The 20,905-nt window shown below is 46.1% G+C and overlaps 1 protein-coding gene across 4 annotated transcripts in view; it reads right to left on the bottom strand.

Moving 5' to 3' along the window:
- Nucleotides 1-20,905, bottom strand: part of Ptp10D (Protein tyrosine phosphatase 10D) — a 121,566-nt gene that overhangs the window by 44,919 nt on the left and 55,742 nt on the right. For 2 of the 4 annotated variants that reach the window (XM_077637123.1, XM_077637122.1), the window contains exons 2-7: nucleotides 14,896-15,145; nucleotides 5,493-5,819; nucleotides 2,731-3,012; nucleotides 1,879-1,982; nucleotides 483-663; nucleotides 72-347 (exon numbers count right to left, since the gene is read on the bottom strand). In XM_077637123.1, the coding sequence (XP_077493249.1) occupies nucleotides 72-347; nucleotides 483-663; nucleotides 1,879-1,982; nucleotides 2,731-3,012; nucleotides 5,493-5,819; nucleotides 14,896-15,145 (1,420 nt within the window). The remainder of the gene's footprint in view (nucleotides 1-71; nucleotides 348-482; nucleotides 664-1,878; nucleotides 1,983-2,730; nucleotides 3,013-5,492; nucleotides 5,820-14,895; nucleotides 15,146-20,905) is intronic. The other 2 variants (XM_077637125.1, XM_077637124.1) reach the window with 1 other exon arrangement.

Here is a 20,905-nt window from a genome sequence, read left to right as displayed (position 1 = left end):
TTTGTTCTGGTGCTTTGTCCATACTAACTTTAGCTAGTCCACCAACGAATGCGAAGCAGCGAGTCACTTACGAGTGGTCACGTTCCCCATGACGGGCCAGCTGGCCACATTGCCGCTGACCGTTTTCACCATGACCTCGTACGTGTGTCCGGGCTCCAGGTCTTGATCGAAGTTGGCCACGCGCTCTTCGTCCCTACCGATGATCTGACGAAGCGAGTGCTGCATGCTCAGGGCGACCTGGTACCGGTCAAACTCAGAGAACGACTTGGGAGGAGACCAGGACACTTCGAACGACCGGGAGGTCACTCTTTCCTTGTTGAAGGTCACATTGGATGGCGGAAGAGGAACTGCGTTGAGATGTCAAACGCTTTTGCATCAATTAATCTCTCTAGCACAAGGTGGCACTGTGATGCCCAGAATTAGGCTTCGTATTGTGCAAGGTGTCTCAAAAGCAAGGCGAAGCGAAAACTGCTAGTGCTTACCTGTTCGATACTGTGCCTCGGTGGGTGCACTGATTTGTGTTTGACTGATCGTCTGTACCGAAATGTTGTAGGCTCTTCCGGGAACGAGCCCGTAGAACGGGGCCTGGGCAGGACCAGGTGGTTCCCCCTCCTTGTCCACGTAGAGGACGGACTGGGAAGCATCTTCTGGCGTGATGCTCACCTGGAGGTGTGAACACGGGAAAGGAGTCAAAGCGACGGTGATGAATGAAGGCCTTTATCAAAGAGCAAGACTTTGATTCTTACAGTAAGGAACTGTATTTGTAAGGAGATCACATTTAGCAGCATAGAGCTGCAACCCGATTTTAAGAAAGAGAGTGTTAGAAATTTTTCCAAACGGAGAACAAATTTTTTTTTTAAATCTGGCAGACAGCTGTAAGGTTCACTGTAACTAAACAACTACAATGTGGAAACTAGCGTAAGCCAATCCTCCAGTTTATGAAACCTGCCTGGAAAATGCAGGCAAACACAAAAAGTGGTGCCAGACGATGTACATAGTTCTGTCAGGTTACCTTAGCGGTGTTTTGAGGGTGACCGGATGTTTGGTAACAGAAGTACTCATCTTCGGATTACTTTTACGATGTGTTACTGCTCACTGGTAATGTGCACAGATGTACTCTGCTTTACATGACATATTTGTTGCATATTGTCACATGGCGGTGACAATGCCATGAACAACAGACGACCAGACTGACATTGCACTGAAGCAACTTTTTATTGAGTTGCCTTCACAAAAAAAAAAAAATGTTAAACTCAACGGCAGCGATAGCAACAAGCATGTTTGGCGGTCGTCGAAGGACAGAACCACTGCCGCCCTTGGCTGCACTCAATTTAAAGCTAAAAATTAACTCCCGATATAAGGCACGGAAACCATCTACTACAATATCAAAGTAGAAGCAGTTGCACACGGCTACAGTCATTCTAGAAAGTCCCGGTTTCATCTCACCTCACAAACTGATGAAACCACTTGACGACTGCTTTGAGAATAAACAAGCGATCATTACAAAGCTTAGCGCCAATGTGCTGCCTAGAATGCTGCTTTGTTTTGCACTTTAGTTTTCTTTGAATCTGCAAAGTACAAACCAATGGTATGTAGCTGACGCACTTAAGACAATAGGGAGTGTAAAAAAACATTTGTACAGTCTTTTGGCTTAGATGGATTTTTTTTTTTTGTTGCTGCAAAACCTATATAGGACATCCACTAAGCTTAAGTTATGCAGTTTTACATACGAGGAGGCACTGTCGGTTCCATCTTTTCAGAGGCAGTGTCACTAAGTGCTCTTCCTCTTTTAATGTGCCGTGTTGCTAGTTATCAGAATAGTGAGGCAAAGGAAATTTTTTAGCGAACGTGAAATGGAAGTAATCTATGCAGACTCACCAAATACTGATCAAAGATGCCTGAAGGGTAAGGAGGTTGCCACAGCACCAAAAGAGTGGTCTCGTTTCGGAACCACACAATGAAGCGACCTGGTGCATTGGGTTCTGGGAGGAAAAAAACCAACACTCGTCCTTAGTAACGCTGCATTTTTTTTACCGCTGCATATTGGGTCAGCTGAGATGCCATATCAGACCGGTATAGTTTGCAGGCTGAAGTGGGCAGAAAGCTGTTCAGAACCACTTAATTTAACGCGCCTCAACTATGCTGCATCGAAATAATACATTCAGCTATATAGCCAGACTTAATACAAAGACTGCCAATGTCTGCTTTGGCCTTGAAATAGAGCAAACGTCATGAAAAGGCTGCGCAAACAAATCACGAAGTATGCAAATGTTGCTCAATCGTGTTGCACAAACCACAAAGTGACAGAAAAGAGTGGATTCTGACACAGTTCATTTGTGTTGGATTCCACAAGGCACGAACGTATGGAGCTCGAACTCCAGACATTAGTGCTATTCTGCCATTGAGGTATGTTCACATATTTGTCATGATACACAACATTTACCTCAGTTTACAAGACTATCGTCCACATTGGAAGCTTGAAAATCACCGCGCTGCACCCGAAAGAGCTGCTGGATTGTTCCTAATCTCAGGTACACTCCTGAAACTCTATGAATACTGTTCAGAGCAAAAAGTGGCATTATTTTCTTTTTTGCTTTGTAGAGCGTTAAAACGCTGACGCTGACAGCATTGATGCTACTGCACTGCCCAAAAACAAGACATGTCATGCGCTCCGCAATGGCCCGCATAATTTTGACGAATGCCATGCAGTTCTGACAGAAATGCACTTACTGGTGGTGAAGTTTGCTGCAGCAGTCTGCTGGGACTCTCGCGACTTGTAGACGCTGAACAACTGCAGTTGGTAAGTGCCGCCCGGGGTGAGGTCTCTGAGCGTATATGGCGGGTTTTCGTCGTTGAGGTGGACGCTCCGTTCTGGGGCCTCGTCCTGGTCCGACAGCGGTGTGATGGCGAGCCGGTAGCCGGTGATCTTGCCTTCGGCCGGAGGCTGCCAGTACACGTGGGCCACTTTTCCCGTGTCTATCTTGATGGAGAGGTTGGTCGGAGGGTCCGGCTCTGCACGCAGCAAAGATGGCAAAGAACAACTCCATCACTGTGCCTACAGGTGCAAGATTCAGAATTTCTAGATTATGTCGATTGATTGCACTTGTATGACCTAAACGTCAGAGGTGTGTCTTCTAGTATGAAGAAGGCTAACCTGCCTCCTAATTAAGAGTTGAATGTTTGGTGTACTTGGCTGCCTGTCTTGCGCATGCATTGCTTTTGTTGCTTTTGTGTACTAACTATGGGCTTATTAGTACTTTAGATTTCACTCTCTCTCTGGCCCGAACGTGACACAAACGTCATAGCAAAGTAGCTCAGACTGGGTACTTGGCGCCTGATTGAATGTTATTGCAAAGCTGTGGAGTGCAAACGAGGCGGGAAAACGCATAGAAGGCAGTGCCTAAGTGACGCAAAGCCTGAAAACAGCCTGTAAAGGAAGATTCTAGCACAACAGTTTTCCGTCCAAAGCCCAGTTTGCACAAAGTGGTCGGCTATGAATACACTAACAAGTGCCCAAACACCGTTGCGCTTATTGAATACACCAAGTGCTTAAACACCATTACGCTCACCGAAGGCACCAACAGAGCCATTACGTCGATTAGGTAACAGATTACTTTGTAGCCCACATTGCTTTCACAAGTAGGAACAGAGCGATAAGAGCACTGGAATTTACTTGGTGCACTACTAGGCAAGGGTGAATTCATGAAGAGGGGGCAGTCGCTTTACATAAAGGAAAACTGTTGAGTACCAGTTGCTAGACGAAAACGCCGAAGTTCGTTGTTGAAATGTGGCTGCAAACAAAACTGGTAGGGATCGCCTGGTCATGGCCAATCCCTCTTGTGGGTATGCGCCATTTGTAGAGGCCAACAAAAACAAGAACAACTTCCAGACGAGGCATTTCAGGGGTTGCAGTGACACAAAGACACACAAGATCTTTTTGGTCCGCTGAATGGTGCGTCCAGTTAAAGCAAAAACCAATTTGAACAAAGGAGCATTTGGTACCTGTGCAGTCACTAGACTTTGAGAAGGTGCAGCTCAGTAAGCTTAGCTAACTAAAGCGCCCATTAATTATAAAAAAATCAAGTTTCTAGAGCTCATTGTTCACATTAGCTTCTCTAGTAGTGCCCAGGTACTAGGGAAACCATAGTTGATGGACCCATATCAATTTTCAGCACCTCCGAGTTTTGTGATTTGCATCGCAATCTAAGCTTACCTGCGTTTCCGCAATAAAAACAAAATCCCCACTTCTGAGTCTTGAATCTGCAACATCATGCTGAACAGTAAACGCCACAGACAGACAGTCGCGATGGGAGGCCTCGCAGTGATACTGCCGGCAGGTGGTTAGTACACAATGCCACAAAGGGAAAATGTGAAAATGTAGAGACAGTTTATCGGGAGATGTGAAGAAAGTTTTCATTTTTTTTTCCTGTTAGAGGAGTTTGTTTTCTTAAGTCAGCTTGTATGTGCCGGGTGTTTGCTTCAGCCAATGTATGCCTACTTGCTATGAGCCCACTTACAAGGACACTGCCAGCAACTCAGCATACATTATGACAATAAGCATGTGATCACGTTATTATGTATCTGTGTAATCCTTGGATTGCTTAGCTACCACCATTGTTCTGACGATTGGACTATGCTTTGTCGTGTTTTTGGTGACAATTTAATGCACTCTGTTAATGCTGTGTGCAGGGGGATGCCTCCACCCTGTAATTAATTTTTCTTATTCTGGCAGCACAGTGACAATCAGCTTCTTTTATGTTTAGTAAATGCCTGTTATCAGTCAACATTTTAGGCATTTGCAGGACTCACTGCACACAGCGACTCTACAAGTCCTTCTCAGGGCTTTCAGAAAGCATGTGATACCTACAGTAACACTAAAAAGCGTAGTGATGAACCCACGTCATAGCGTACTTGTGATTGAGCTGTCCGCAACAAAAAACAGAATAGTTATCTAGCATCTCTTCCTTATTTCTTATGCCTTGCAGTCTTATACAGGGTAGCATCTTGGGCTAGTTGACGGAGCACATTCAGAAGCACGCAACGTGAAACAAAGCAAGGTACAATAACTAATGATACAGAAAAAGCTATTCTTGTCCTTCCCCTGTGCACCTGCCATTTTTTTTAGCCATGTCTGTCGTTATGTAGCATGCCTTGTTCAGTTTTGAGCCAACAACTAAATACTACATTATGAGTATCATGTCATTTCGTCCCTACGAGTCATTAATCGAAAATGGATGTTAGCCACTAAAGAAGATCCTCGGTTAATGGTGCTGTTCGTATTCTTGAGCAGTTGAACACTTTCTCCAACAGCTCGTGGGTTGTACAGCATCATTAGAAAAGGGCAAACGATCTCTGACGGAACCTTATAAGACCGCATGTGATAATGCATAGAGTCACTGTATAAGTAATGCAGTGTGGCGACATCTAGTGGCTTTTTAGGATGATGTCGCTGTATCCCTCTTTGTATTATTTCTCTCCATCCCTCGTCATACCGGCAATGATGTCGTCAGCCGACAAGGCCGCGGCCCGAGGGGGTAACGGGACCGGGATGGAGCGAGGCTGAGGACGTGTTGGTGGTAGTGGTAGCACAGGACACCCGGGCTCCGGCAACGGTCCAGAGCACCGGCCGGCCGGGGCCAGAGGGTTGTAGACAGGGTAGGGAGGTTGAGGTGGTGGTGGTGGTGGAGTTGGTGTGTTGGCGAGTTGTTGTTGGTGGTGGTAGTGACTGGGATAGAGGGGAGGCGCCGGCGGAGCCGCATATCCGGGCTGGTAGCCTTGGTAGTTTGGCGCCGGGAGGGGAGCTCGGTAATTGGGTTGCCCTGTGCAGGCCAGCCAAGAAAGCGAGAAACAAAGAAAAAAGAAAAGTGTTGGACGGTGCGAACAGCATGCTCTTCGTTCGAGTTTTGGTTATGCAAATCGCGCTCTAAGAACCATTCGTGTTTTCTTTTTTTTTTCACTATTCCGAAGAGTGATTTTGCGTCGTATTGATTCAGAACAAGTGCACTACTGAAATCGGAGAGCGACCACAGTGTGCTCGTGTCACAGACCAATGCAGATGCAACTGTGGTCGCATAAACCAATTTTATGCACTCTAAAGAGACCTAAACTGGGTGTGTAATAAACGTAATGCATGACTCCAAACTAGGACAACATGTATGAAATTCATTTCATTTCACTTTCTGCAGTACGACTGCTGCTGGTCAGTAAATGACATTTGATGCACAGTTAATTGATGCGCACTTGATGCTGTGTGGACCAGTGCAGTTGACTCATGTCTGCGTCATTCACACACACAACCACAGGTGGAGCCAAGCAGGCACTTACTTTCCAGTGATTGCATAACCGCAGCTTTCCAGGATTCTGCGTGTTGCCTTCCAACATTTGTCTATGTACTTACTATCATTCCAGAAATGTTCCCGTATGTCACATGATGTGATGAAACATTCGAGCTAGTATGAAGAGCACACTGCACACAAAAAAGGAGAAAAGGAGAAAAAAAGGAAAGGAGGAGAATAAAAGGAAAGAGCAACAGGTGAAGGAGAAGCCAGCACCAAGCTTTTCAAGCAAGCAGTGGATATGTTGTGTTTAGAGTCACGTGCATTTTGGAGACACCAAGCCACACCATCCAACCACCTCCACCACCACCAACATTCACTCACACGCCACACCGGACATCTCACACGGACACAATTTTAGGTTCCAACGTAAAATCAGTGTCACTTTTGGTAGTCGTTTCAGTTTCAAAAAGCAAAAATATCACCTTCTTGAAACGCTTTCTTTTTCAGGTCTTCTTTCGTTCGGTCAATTTTCTCAAATATACCTGCGCATTTCATTCAAGGTACGCTTTCTTGAACGCAGTTGGTCAGCTTCAGGCATTTCAAAATGTTTTGTCCTCTAAAAGTGCGCACGAACCAGCACTTAATACAAACGATGACTACTGCGCTAGCCCACATACACACACGGATGTTCCAGAAGTCCAGTCGCCTTGTCATTAAATGAAGGCAATAAATTCTAATGTGAAATAAAATGACTTTGGCTGACGCTTTTACCGCTATCTCTATATACTGCTTTTATTAGGTTAGCGACACCCGCAAGTGTTAGAGCTCTTATTTCTACTTCATAAAGGCAGCGCTTCAAAAGAGCAGTTACAGCTGCTTAGTACTTGTATACACTGCCGGGAGGCTTTGCGAGCCGTAGAAGCACGCATTTAAAGGGGCCATGACAGCTTATTTTCACGCGTACTCTGTTTATCGCCTTTAATTCCCAACAGGTTAAATTACAATTCCCCCAATTTTCGGTTGATTCTGTGCGGTAAATATTTTTAAAACTAATTTTTTCGTTTCTTTTTTGAACTGCTTACTGGTCTGGCAACCTCTGATCGCTGGCGTCACGAGCGCATACACGCCACGCGTCATCTGCTGCGAGGTGTTGAGGTGCTTGCATGCACAACGTAGACAGCGGCCGCTCGAAAGGTTTTTTTTTTTCTTTTAGCTTAGGGAAATAAATTACATTTTTCGTGTTCTCTTTTGGGAAGCCTTCAACTTAGTACGAGAGCTGAGTGATCCTTGGGAAAGCGGACTTGCTCGTGACGCTCACTTTCCGATGGTTGAGGAAACAGAAATCGATGGACCCCTGCTATATTATTTACGCTTAGAAGCATGCTGTTCGTATGTTATGAGTGTGGTCTCTTTTGAGCAGCCAAGTGCTCCCGTATGTGAAAAGCGACACGTGTCGTGCATGCCTTCGCCGATGTGCGCCGTGAAAGCCGCGGCGTTTTGTAGCTATAGCTACAAAGTTAATTCTTGTCCGCTATTCATCGGCTCAAATTATCAAAAGGTGCACTACAATAACTTTGAGGCATGAAAAGAGCAGAGAAAAGTACCGAGTGCGACAACTTCCGCGCTACATGTACGCGTTTGTAAGTCGAACATACATTTCCTTCGACTCATAGAACTTTTTGCAGGAACCATGCAAGCCGCTTGCAAAACCCTATGCGACTCAAATGCTTTCACTGCTCGCACCGATGAATAGTCGCCGCCGTCTAAATGAGTACTTCAGAATAATAGTAGAGCATTTTGCTGTGCGTGCGCATTGTGCCCCAGCAGTGCGACGATTACAACTGTAGCCCCGCGCTGAGATTGTTTACATGGTTGTGCGCAAACAGTACTGCTCGTTTGCGCGGCATAAAACGCAAGGTAGGTTCTCCTTATCTTAAATATTACGTACTCTTGCTCACAAATTGCACTTTTACTCATTTACACACCATAACACTGCAATAAGCTCCGATGATGCTATCTCGCCTACTTGGGAAACGCTTCGCGTAGGATACAGGCGCTTTCAGCTAATTGCATCATCTTTATCTTATGTCACCAAAATTTAATTTTAGATCGGTTTAGCTAAAAATACGTTCGGACATTACTTGAATTAAAAAAATGCAACCAGATTTGTTGTCCACAGTCGACGCCGACGGCTGCTATCGGCTGCCTTTTGAACATGCTATGCAGACCGGGTCACATATATCGGTACTTCCCCCTTATTGTACTCGCATCCTGCAATGTAGGCAGTCGTCGCTTTGAGGGCACTGTAGCCAAAACTACGCTCGACAGCTATTTGCAGGCGCTAAAGCTTGCGAATTCGCTCTCCGCAATAACCGAAATCACACACACGAATCCTGCGTACTCGCTAGGCCTCGTCACGCAAGGGGCCGGCGATCCACTGTCAACCGAAATTCAAGAATATGGCAAAAGTTCCTCACTTATTAGTAAGAAAGTGTGAAGATATGTAGCCACTTGTTTCGCTTTTTTCGATACGGATAAGGTACACAAGCGCAGTTTTTCCGGCCGTCGCCTCACCGGGCGTGAAGCTTACCCTCGGCCGCACAAGCTCAGGCGACGGCGGCAAGCGCCACCGTCGCGCGGCGTTTTCTGCCCGTGTCGCCTGCCTCGCCGATCGGTTCTATGCATAGGCACCGAATGAAAGCATCTTCGCTGGTGCACGCACGTCGCGTATGTCGCCCTGGCTAGCATGAGGTCCAATAAGTTTTAAGATTCTTAAGTTTATAGAATTTCATACCAACTAGTCCCCTATCACTCTCTTCTGGTTCCCACTAAGCTGACTCTTAACATTACTACGATACGCGATCGTTGATCGTGCTGGCGCCGTCGTCGGTCTAGCGTGACAGACCAGTGCGTCAGCGACTGCATTTGCGTACCAACCAGCCCACCGACCATCGATCGTCGTCGCATCGGCCTATAGTGTGTCCGGACCCTACCTATACCGAACAAAAACTGCGTTACTCTTATTATCGCTTTTTCGGCACTAGTCATTCATATATGGGGTACGACTGCTACTTCGATCGCCTGCGAAAGTACAGGGGGGGACCTCGCTGCGCATATTGCAGCAGCAAGAGCAGACGACGCTGCTCCGTGCATGCCCTAGTGACGTCACGATAGCTTTCAATATGGCGGTCGCTGCCTGTGGGAGGAGTCTCCCGGTCTCAATTTCGATCGCATTTTTTTGGAAAATACAGTTCGTCCAGGGCAGCCAAATTTCGGAAACTGAATCCTATTTTCTTGTATTAGTTACTGAAGCAGAGAAATGCAATATAAAGAGCGACCATGTCATGACCCCTTTAAGGTTTCCAATATACGCGTTTCCTTTGTCGCTATTCACCTAGATGACAGGCTTAAAGACATTTTAGAATCCTCCCTGAAAGCAGTGGGTTGGACATCGTCCTATTTATAGTTCGCACTGCACGGTGCCCATTAAAAGAACTAAAATATTCAGAGAGATTTCTACGACGGTACCTTATCAGTGTTCCGGCTAGCACTGCTCGGACATTTCGCCGCGAATATGTCGGCAGCATAAATGAATATAAGCAAATATAAAAAGTTAATGTACTCTAACTACATCGGACAATGTAGCTAATGAGCGAGATTAGTAACGAATATAGCACCACGAGCAATTTTTAAACGAGGAAGCCAGCGGCCGCCCTTTATAACACGCCAGCACCCGGGTAAATAGAATTACTTTGGCGCATTACTATACTCCGTTTCATACATCCTGTGCAACGCTGTGAAAGGTACGGAAGTAATCCGGGCGGGAAAATAAAGGGAGGCACGTTACTCCGCGCGTGTTCTGTGCCCGAGTGGCCAATGACACGAGAAAGCGACAGCGTAATGTCAGGAATAACAGTGCATTTAATCAAGATATGAAAACTGCGTCATGTGGTAAGCCTACAGGCAAAGTATTTACTATGTTTTGGTCACCACAAATAACGCACTACTTTTTGGTCGCAGATGCAGGCAGCGCAAACAAGACCGCTAGCTTTGACAGCGTTGCACATGATGTTTGAAACGGAGTATAGCTTGGGACAACCCTCACTCGTCCTTGAGGCCACGGAAACGCGTTGGCGCCGAAACGCGGCCGTGCTGTCAGAGCGAAATATAGCGATACGTTTGCGTTCCTACGCGCTTACGGGTTAGCTCCGTGAGCATTCAAGCGGTATATCGAAGACCTTGATTTAGTCCTACTTTTTTTCTTTATGGCACCTACGCGGAATGTCCTGCTTGGGAAACCGGCCACTCCGGTGGCTAAGATGAAAAAAAAAAAAGAATTAACAGCGTTGCTCATGTCGCCAATTTTGACCCTCGAACGAACGTCCGCGAATAAACAGTAAAATTTCATGGGCCATTTTTCAAAACGCTTCTTTTTATTGCGATCGGATAGGTGGCGTTATAGGCAATAATAATAATTAATAATAATTGGTTTTTGGGGAAAGGAAATGGCGCAGTATGTCTTATATATCGTTGGACACCTGAACCGCGCTGTACGGGAAGGGATAAACGAGGAAGTGAAAGAAGAAAGGAAGAAGGAGGTGCCGTAGTGGAGGGCTCCGGTATAATTTCTACCACCTGGGGATCTTTAACGTGCACTGACGTCGCACAGCACACGGGCGCCTTAGCGTTTTTCCTCCATAAAAATGCAGCCGCCGCGGTCGGGTTCGAACCCGGGAACTCCGGATCAGTAGCCGAGTGCCCTAACCACTGAGCCACCTCAGGAAAGCACCTCAGGAAATTTAAAGTCCATCAGACTGCCATAGAATTTTATTTTCCCGAATGCGCAAGCTAATTGAAATTTCCCCGTTGAACATAAGACGAGAGTCAAGCTTGGGCTAAGGTTTCTGTATTAGGAATCGTTTCTCTCTTTGCTCGCCGAGTCCCACGAATATCCTCCCCCATCGCTGTATGCGTGCATTTGGTGAAGCTAAGCGCGTCTGGATGCAATGAGCATGCATGATATGCCCCAGTATGCGCAGGCAAAAAGCATTTCATGTTTTAGGTTTACCCTGAAAAAAAAAAGAAATATATGTAGGTAATGATGATTAACCGGGATTGCCACTTTCTTGCTTTTCATATACTGTTTTTAAAGCAGCGATTGTATTCCTGTCAAAAATTTCCGTTTCTCGGCTGCTTCAACGTTTCCTAAATATATTCGGCTAGTCGGAGCGCCTGTGACTCAACAAGAATGCACCCGAAGAAATATACCGTAGACCAGAGGAATAAGGTCCGGCACATTTTAAGCCTGCTCTGCAGCTGCCTTGCTTCGTCCAGGTTGTATTTTGTCTTTTCCCTTTATGCTTTCTGAAGTCAATATATATATGCACGTAATACTGCACGAAGACAGAAAGCCAAACCTTGAAGAAGGCTGACAAGCGAATTGCTCCTTTTTTTAGCCGTAATATTGTTCCAGCTAGGACAGAATTAGGAAATTGGCACCAAAGGTAAAAATAACAACATGATGAAGTAGCCATAGGTAGTGCACAACAAATGATGCGGCACTCTAAGTGCCGTCAATAGTACCTTAGAGTAAATAATGACGGGTCACAGCACTAGTTTCAGCTGTTATGAACATCATCAAAACGCGACCAAAATTTCTTATGAGGCGAAATAATATGCCGTAAGTTTCTTTGTCTAGTGCTGTTGATAACAGTCATCATCAACATCATCAGCCTTATTACACCCACTGCAGGGCAAAGGCCTCTCCCATGTCTCTCCAATTAACCCTGTCTTTTGCCAGCGTCATCCACCCTTTGCCTGCAAACTTCTTAATCTCATCCGCCCACCGAACCTCCTGCCACCCCCTGCTACGTTTGCCTCCTCTTGGAATCCACTCCGTTACCCTTAAGGACCAGCGGTTATCTTGCCTTCGCATTACATGCCCTGCCCAAGCCCATTTCTTCCTCTTGATTTCGACTAAGATGTCATTAACCCGCGTTTGTTCTATCACCCACTCTGCCCGCTTGCGGTCTCTTAACGTTACACCTATCATTTTTCTTTCCGTGGCTCGCTGCGTTGTCCTTAACTTAAGCTGAACTCTTTTCGTTAGCCTCTACGTTTCTGCCCCGTAGGTGAGTACCGGTAAGATACAGCTGTTGTACACTTTTCTCTTGAGGGAAATTGGTAAACTGCAGTTTACCAATTTCCCTCAAGAAAAAAGCAGACCATGAATGGCATGCCATTCGATGACACTTCGATGGCATGCTATTCATGATCTGAGAGAACCTGCCATATGCACTCCACCCCATTCTTATCCCTCTAGTTATTTCCCTCTCATGATCCGGATCAGCTGTCACTACCTGCCCTAAGTAGACGTACTTTACCACTTATCCCCATCTGTTCCCAATTCAGGCCTCGGAATACCTCCTGTAAATAGGCGGTGAACAGCATTGGCAAGATCGTGTCTCCTTGCCTGACGCCCTTCCTTATTGGAATTTTATTACTGACTTTATGGAGGACTATAGTAGCTGTGCAGTTGCTATATATATCTTCCAGTATTTTGACATAAGGCTCTTCTACCCCCTGATTACGCAATGCCTGTATGACGGCTGAGGTTTCCACTGAGTCGAATGCTTTATCGTAATCGGTGAAGGCTATATATAGAGGTTGGTTATATTCTGCGCATTTCTCTATCATCTGATTGATAGTGTGAATATGATCTATTGTGGAATATCCTTTACGAAAGCCTGCCTGATAATTTGGTTGATTTAAAGTCTAAGGTTTCCCTGACTCTGTTAGCGATTACCTTAGTAAATACCTTGTAAGCAACAGATAGATAGTAAGCTGATCGGCCTGTAATTTTTCAAGTACTTGGCGTCTCCCTTCTTATGAATTAAGATAATGTTGGCATTCTTCCAAGCTTCTGGTACGGTTGAGGTCATAAGGCGTTGTGGCTAGTTTTTCTAGAACGATCTCCCCTCCATGCTTCAACAGGTCTGCTGTTACCCGATCCTCCCCAGCTGCTTTTCCGCTTTCTATTGCTCCTAAGGCTTTCTTTACTTCCTCTTACGTTACTGGCGGGATGACAAATTGCTCTGCGCTACTGTTTCTCTCATTAACGCTATGATTACATTGGCTACTGTACAGATTTGTGTAGAAATCTTCGGCTACTTTAACTATCTTATCCATATTGCTAATGACATTGCCTTCCTTGTATCTTAGCTACCTCCGTTCTTTAGAGCAAGCTCGATTCTCTCCATATTCAACTTCCTTATGTCGGCTACCTTGCGCTTATTAACTTCGATAGCTCTGCGAGTTCTATTCTGTCGGTAGGGTTAGACGCCCTCATGATTTGGCGTTTCTTAATCAGATCTTTCGTCAGTAGGTGAGGTAAAAGAAGTTTCTCGGCAACTGTATCTTTGGCGTAAAAGATTTTCTTCAGCGTTACGAGACTTAAGGACAGTGTTCCAATAGGACCCGCTGTATAAAAGAAGAATCGTAGTGAAACCTCTTGCTGGTTTGCTGACATAAAAGAGTTTTTGATCCCTACGCTCGCTTTTCGTCGCCCCACAGTGCTCAGAAAATGCCTGTTATGTCAGCACGAACCAGCAAGCAATTACAACTTTACTTCCCTCACACGTGTGCTTTCATGGTGTACATTTCCGCTCTCAGCGCAACGCGAACGGGACACAAGACGAAGGACTAGCACAAACAGGCGCTGACTGTCAACTGTTTTTTTTTTGTTGAAGAACGAAAAGCGTATAAATACAAACAGTGAACTACTTATCAATCAACAAAAGTTGATGTCGTTGATGTCGTCTTTTCTGCACCTAGAAAACTTAGCGCAATCTGGAAACAGGTCAATCAGAGGCACTACGGCAAGAGCAAGAGGGATGCTTGTCAGGTGCGTCATGTGTCGCCATCTATACCTTGCGAGGTAGGGGTGGTATACCAGGTCCCCTTCTGCGGTGCCATGTACATTGGCCAGACTGGCAGGTGCGTTAACAAACGCTTGATGGAGCATGAAAACACCAGGAAAAATGACCCCCTGTCTCACACAGGCTCCCACAGCAGGCAATGCCAATGCAGGCATGAAAAGGATTATGCAGAAAAGAGAGCAAAAGGGGACCCCCCTTGCCCAGGCGTCTTTCCAGTGCAAAATGTGTCAATGTGTTCCCGATTACAAGAACACGCGCATCCTGTTCCGACATAACAATAAATTAACACGCGAGGTGATGGAAGCTTTTTATATTCACCACAACGGCGCAAAATGTATCAGCAGCCCTTCCATAACGTTGTCCGAGAGGGAATCGAGCTATCTGACCTCCCACGTGCCTTCCAGATAACTTTTGTTGATTGATAAGTAGTTCACTGTTTGTATTTATACGCTTTTCGTTCTCCAATAAAAAACCAGTTGATAGTCAGCGCCTGTTTGTGCTAGTCCTTCGTCTTGTGTCCCGTTCGTGTTGCGCTGAGAGCGAAAATGAACACTTACCAACTCGCCCAAATTTCCGCCTTGCTGCTTTCATGGTGAATGATTAACCACGACGCGCCGTTCCTTTATGCAGAGCTGTCTATCAGCAAGTGCCGAGCTAAAGCGCATTATATCCCAACACACCTGTTTCGATGACACTTGTCCATAGCCTGTGGTTGTTGAGCGTGCCGTTGCTGAGGTACAGCTGGAAATTGTAGTCGGTGCCAGGTAGCACGCCATCGATTGGCACCCCTTCCACCGATTGCGTGGCTGGGAAGGTGAAGTTGGGACCAGGGTCTCCCACTGGGGGAGAGTAGTCGACGCGCAGCTCACCGCCCGGTAGGCTGGTGTACTCGCTAGGCAGATGCAGTGTCAGCTGGCTCACTCCACCCACCTGCACAGAGCGGGAAACCGAACAGTTTCAGAGTTTATTCAAAAAATGTGTATGCAAAATTTGCATGTAGAAAAAGAATACAGAAAGAGACCCCAAAGCTGAGCACTGCAGTGGGACCTCTTCACAGGCATGATGTTAGTGCTGTAGATGCGTTGGATGCCTCACTGACCCAAATCATCATCATCGTCTTCATATCAACTCATCTACCTACACTGCAGTACAAGGGCTTCTCCTATGTCTCTCCAATTAACCCTGTCCGGTGTCAGCGGAGGATGCCTTATCCCTGCAAGCCTTCTAGTCTCATACGGCACCTGCCTCTCTTCTCCCCCCCCAACCCCCCCCCCCCCCCCCCCGCTACGCTTGACTTCTCCCCTCCGTTAGCCTAAGGAAGCATTCATTATATAAAACATATAAATTACACAATTAACTAGAAGTCTGCGTCATTGAAAATGGAAGAGACCACTTTTCCACGTGAAGATATGTATAGAAGGTTGATGCGTGGAAAAACGCCAAGAAAGCAAAAGGAGAACAAAGACCAGGACAGAAATACAAATAACAAGCGATAAAAGTATAAATGCACACATTATTGAAATATATGCTACATATATGTAGTTTTCTACATATATGTAGAAAACTGAATATATGTAGTTTTCTGCATATATATAGAAATATACATATATCTAGATATATGTATAAATATATGTACAAATATATGTGTATGTATTTTCTCTGCATATATATGTAGTTTTCTACATACACGTAGCAAGCTGTGCAAGTCGTTAAAAGAAGGTGGTTCTATGTGCTCGTGGACCTGTGATGGAGCCACCAACGAGATGAAGAACATGCCTTCCATGCTAATCAATATTTTCGAGATTCGTGGCATTCGCTACTATTAGGTTCCCTGCGCAGGGCACGGAGTTGAAATTTTCGAGATTATTCGTAATTTACAACACCGAGCGAGCTGCACAGAAGATAAAAAAACTAAATTTTCTAAGCCCTGACTCATAACCCAACCACCCTGTTTGATTGCTTTACTAATTAAACGACGTTATTTCTTTCGGGAGCCTGTTCTTTAATAGGTTGCCAAACGCTACAGCAGCTTTAGGAGCTTTCCGATAAGGCCAGTAACGAAATTAGTGAAAGGCTATAGCCCTTTCCACAAACCTTACACATTCGCTTTGTTGATCGGTATATTCAGTTGCACCTGTTGTGTACTTCTCTGTTCGCCTTTTATTGCGGGATTTATTTTTCTTAATTTTCGTCGAATTCTGTGTTTATCCGAAGTATCAAGTCGTCCAAGTAGTAGCACTGATGTTTACTGCTAACAACAATAGCATTCTAGGCCTATAATGCAGCCGAGTACCGAGCTAAGTTACCTTAAATGTTCAGTAAAGACAGCAAATGATTGGCAATAGCTTTGTTACACCAAGATTATTATTCAATATAATCATCATCATCATCAGATGACTTAAGCTCACCACGGAGCTAACACAGCATTTGCCTTCTCTTGTAATCCGCTCTGTCAACTTAAAGGACCGTCACCAGTGTGCTCTCGGCATTATGTCACGTGCCCATTCCATTCCCTCATCTCGAATCCTATGCGTCTAAGCCACTTTGCTCTCTCTATGTCTCTAAACGTTACCCTGGCCATCTTAATTTCCACAGACCACTGAGTTCTTACGGCATTATGTCACGTGCCCATTCCATTCCCTTCTCTCGAATCCTACGCGTCTAAGCCACTCTGCTCTCTCTATGTCTCTAAACGTTACCCTGGCCATCTTAATTTCCACAGACCACTGAGTTCTTACGGCATTATGTCACGTGCCCATTCCATTCCTTCTCTCGAATCCTAGGCGTCTAAGCCACTCTGCTCTCTCTATGTCTCTAAACGTTACCTGGCCATCTTAATTTCCACAGACCACTGAGTTCTTACGGCATTATGTCACGTGCCCATTCCATTCCCTTCTCTCGAATCCTACGCGTCTAAGCCACTCTGCTCTCTCTATGTCTCTAAACGTTACCCTGGCCATCTTAATTTCCACAGACCACTGAGTTCTTACGGCATTATGTCACGTGCCCATTCCATTCCCTTCTCTCGAATCCTACGCGTCTAAGCCACTCTGCTCTCTCTATGTCTCTAAACGTTACCCTGGCCATCTTAATTTCCACAGACCACTGAGTTCTTACGGCATTATGTCACGTGCCCATTCCATTCCCTTCTCTCGAATCCTACGCGTCTAAGCCACTCTGCTCTCTCTATGTCTCTAAACGTTACCCTGGCCATCTTAATTTCCACAGACCACTGAGTTCTTACGGCATTATGTCACGTGCCCATTCCATTCCCTTCTCTCGAATCCTACGCGTCTAAGCCACTCTGCTCTCTCTATGTCTCTAAACGTTACCCTGGCCATCTTAATTTCCACAGACCACTGAGTTCTTACGGCATTATGTCACGTGCCCATTCCATTCCCTTCTCTCGAATCCTACGCGTCTAAGCCACTCTGCTCTCTCTATGTCTCTAAACGTTACCCTGGCCATCTTAATTTCCACAGACCACTGAGTTCTTACGGCATTATGTCACGTGCCCATTCCATTCCCTTCTCTCGAATCCTACGCGTCTAAGCCACTCTGCTCTCTCTATGTCTCTAAACGTTACCCTGGCCATCTTAATTTCCACAGACCACTGAGTTCTTACGGCATTATGTCACGTGCCCATTCCATTCCCTTCTCTCGAATCCTACGCGTCTAAGCCACTCTGCTCTCTCTATGTCTCTAAACGTTACCCTGGCCATCTTAATTTCCACAGACCACTGAGTTCTTACGGCATTATGTCACGTGCCCATTCCATTCCCTTCTCTCGAATCCTACGCGTCTAAGCCACTCTGCTCTCTCTATGTCTCTAAACGTTACCCTGGCCATCTTAATTTCCACAGACCACTGAGTTCTTATTCTGATAAAGATAAAGTGCATAATTTTGTAGAAAAGCGCAGTTGAAATGCTTTATAAGTTTCAGTAACTTTTATTAGGTGCCAAGGTTGACCTCCACGATTGTGTAAAATTATTACGAATGATCACTTTTTTCAGCTATGCATAACACATTGCAAGTAGACGCTCTTCAGGTACCCAAGAGCCGAAACACGAGGGCATACGTTGACTGAGAAGACTGCTATCTTATCCATATTGGATGTGCAGCCTTTGTCAGATATAAAGAGGCCAAATGGCTTGCCTCCAAGACGTGTAGTGGGGCTCCTGCAGAATCCGTGGAAGCCCTAACTTTCGGAGAAGTGAATGGGAGAGCACTCTTTTGAGGATACTGGGTATGCTGGCGACGCAGGACGGGCGATACAGTACGTCCCGCTCTGCTCGCTAGTTTGAAAAAGATCCTCCGACCCAGACTGTAAACTGTGCCCTAATTTGTTCAGACGTTTCCGATAAACTGTGCCCTAATTTGTTCAGACGTTTTCGATATATTAGGTTAGGCTCCAAAACATGACCGATGTACATTTTTGCTGCGTTTCGAGGCTTCGGCTGTGTGCTGGGAACATGACCAATCATGAAATTTCAGCAGAAGAGAGGAAAAGTATTCGCACCTCTTCGCTGAAACATGCGGTTGCGTGTGTTCATTGCACTACTAAGAGTACTTGCTTAAAAGCAACAAAATGCCTGTTGGAATGCACGTGCATCTGCTTGTTTTTTTTAAGACGGAAGCCTTTAATCTCTCATATTTGCGGCCACGAGCCTGTCCGTCCGATGTCACGCTCTCCACCAACTCGATAAGAAAAAAAAATCTTTGTGCACGTTTGGATTCGAACATCCATCATTCCGTTCCGCAGCCGAGCGTGATAACTACTACGCTACTTCCTGCCAACGCATATGTGGTTCTCCTTGTCTAGGACGCTGGAGAATGTTTGCAGAAAGGCGTCGAATCAGATGGATGCCTCCCAAATGCCCTCCAGTGTCATTTAACATCCACAAACAATCATCTACTTAATTAACATCTTAACCGCACATCAGTGACACAACCAGCAACATCACGCTAAAGGCTTTCACCTCACCGCACTTTAGGTCAACAAAGTGCGCCCCGTGAATTTTTTTTGTCCTCAACCCCCCCCCTCCCCCCCCCCCCCCCCCCCCCGTAAAACTTTATCACACCGACTCCCGCTTTTTTAAGCGTTTCTGGAGAGGATGGGTGATAGGACGTCAGGTGGGCGGATGAGATTAGGAAGTTTGTGCGGATAAGGTGGCCGCAGGTGGCAGAGAACAGGGTTAATTGGAGGGATATTGGAGAGGCCTTTTTCCTGCAGTGGGCTCAGCCACGCCGATGATGATTAATAGCGTTCCAAATTGGTCTAGTTGTCTATTATCATATAGTCTTGCATTGTTACGCATTCGTGTTCTGTGCTGTTTACCGTTTTGTGTGGAAGTTTTGCAAAAGCCGCAACGATGCAAGATCATGATGGTGTTGAAGAAGAGGAAGCAAACAATGCGAATTTATGTTTACGGGGGTAAACAACACCACCACCACCACCACCAACAACAACACAGCAACAACAACAACAGTATTCACTAGGTATCCCCACAGGCCCTAAAACAAGTTGAAAAAAAAAGAAAGGTGCTCACGACATTAAACCTGCATCAATAGCTACCCCACCTGCAATTTGGTTGTCCAATATATTGGACGAATTTTTCATAGCCGGGTCTTGAGAAGAATTAGTTAGCCAAAGAGCATGCCTATAGACGTGCTCACGCCCTTACACTGGACGGCTCGGAAACCTCCGTCGACGTCCGCTTAATATCGCATGCATATAGGCATGACTCCTCTCTCCCTCTCTCTCGATCAACGCCCACCGCGAAGGCTGTTCCTGGAACGCCCATCTGTGGTGCCGCTATAGCCGGACAGCGGAGGCGTTGCCCCATTTCGGCCGCATAAAAACGCGAGCGAGCCGTCCGGCCCAAGTGAACTCGCCGCGAGCGTCTCTACCGGCGCTCACCTTCCCCGCTCGGCCAACAACACGCCATAGCGTCGTGACTCTTCGCCTGTCCATTTGGGAAGACTGGCAAGAAGCCCGACAGCCTGGTGATCGCCTTGACCCAGTTGTTATACAATGCGCCGTTCCAGTAAACGCCTGTCGTGGGCTGTGGCCCGCAACAAGACCAAAGCTGCATGATATGGTGGGTCGGTGCGCCAGCTATGGTTTGTAACTTCCCGATGAGTCATTGAGCTGCGCCGTTACGATCGAAATGTGACGGGGGAAAAGCAAACGCGGACAATAAGGTATTAGTTTCGTGCATTGTCAATCAAGAGCTCGGTACGGGTGGTCCATGGTTGGGGGTGTGCTACTTCCTGGTGCTCTTCTAACGCCATTCGGTTTCGCGTCCCGGATGTGGAGCTTGACCAAGGCCTCTCTTCCATCGAGCGGCTGCGGTTGGAGGCTTCAGGAAAACGCCGTGCAGTTGCACTATAGGGACGTTGCGTGGGTGGGCGCGGCGCTTTGCTATACATTCCAATGCCGATACGATTTCAATATAATAATAATAATTGGTTTTTGGGGGAAAGGAAATGGCGCAGTATCTGTCTCATATATCGTTGGACACCTGAACCGCGCCGTAAGGGAAGGGATAAAGGAGGGAGTGAAAGAAGAAAGGAAAATAGAGGTGCCGTAGTGGAGGGCTCCGGAATAATTTCGACCACCTGGGGATCTTTAACGTGCACTGACATCGCACAGCACACGGCGCCTTAGCGTTTTTCCTCGATAAAAA

Source organism: Amblyomma americanum, chromosome 9 (assembly GCF_052857255.1).
Source record: "Amblyomma americanum isolate KBUSLIRL-KWMA chromosome 9, ASM5285725v1, whole genome shotgun sequence".
NCBI classification, from domain to species: Eukaryota; Metazoa; Arthropoda; class Arachnida; order Ixodida; family Ixodidae; genus Amblyomma; species Amblyomma americanum.
The sequence above is the reverse complement of the archived record's forward strand: the minus strand, read 5'-3'. Positions and strand labels throughout refer to the sequence as shown.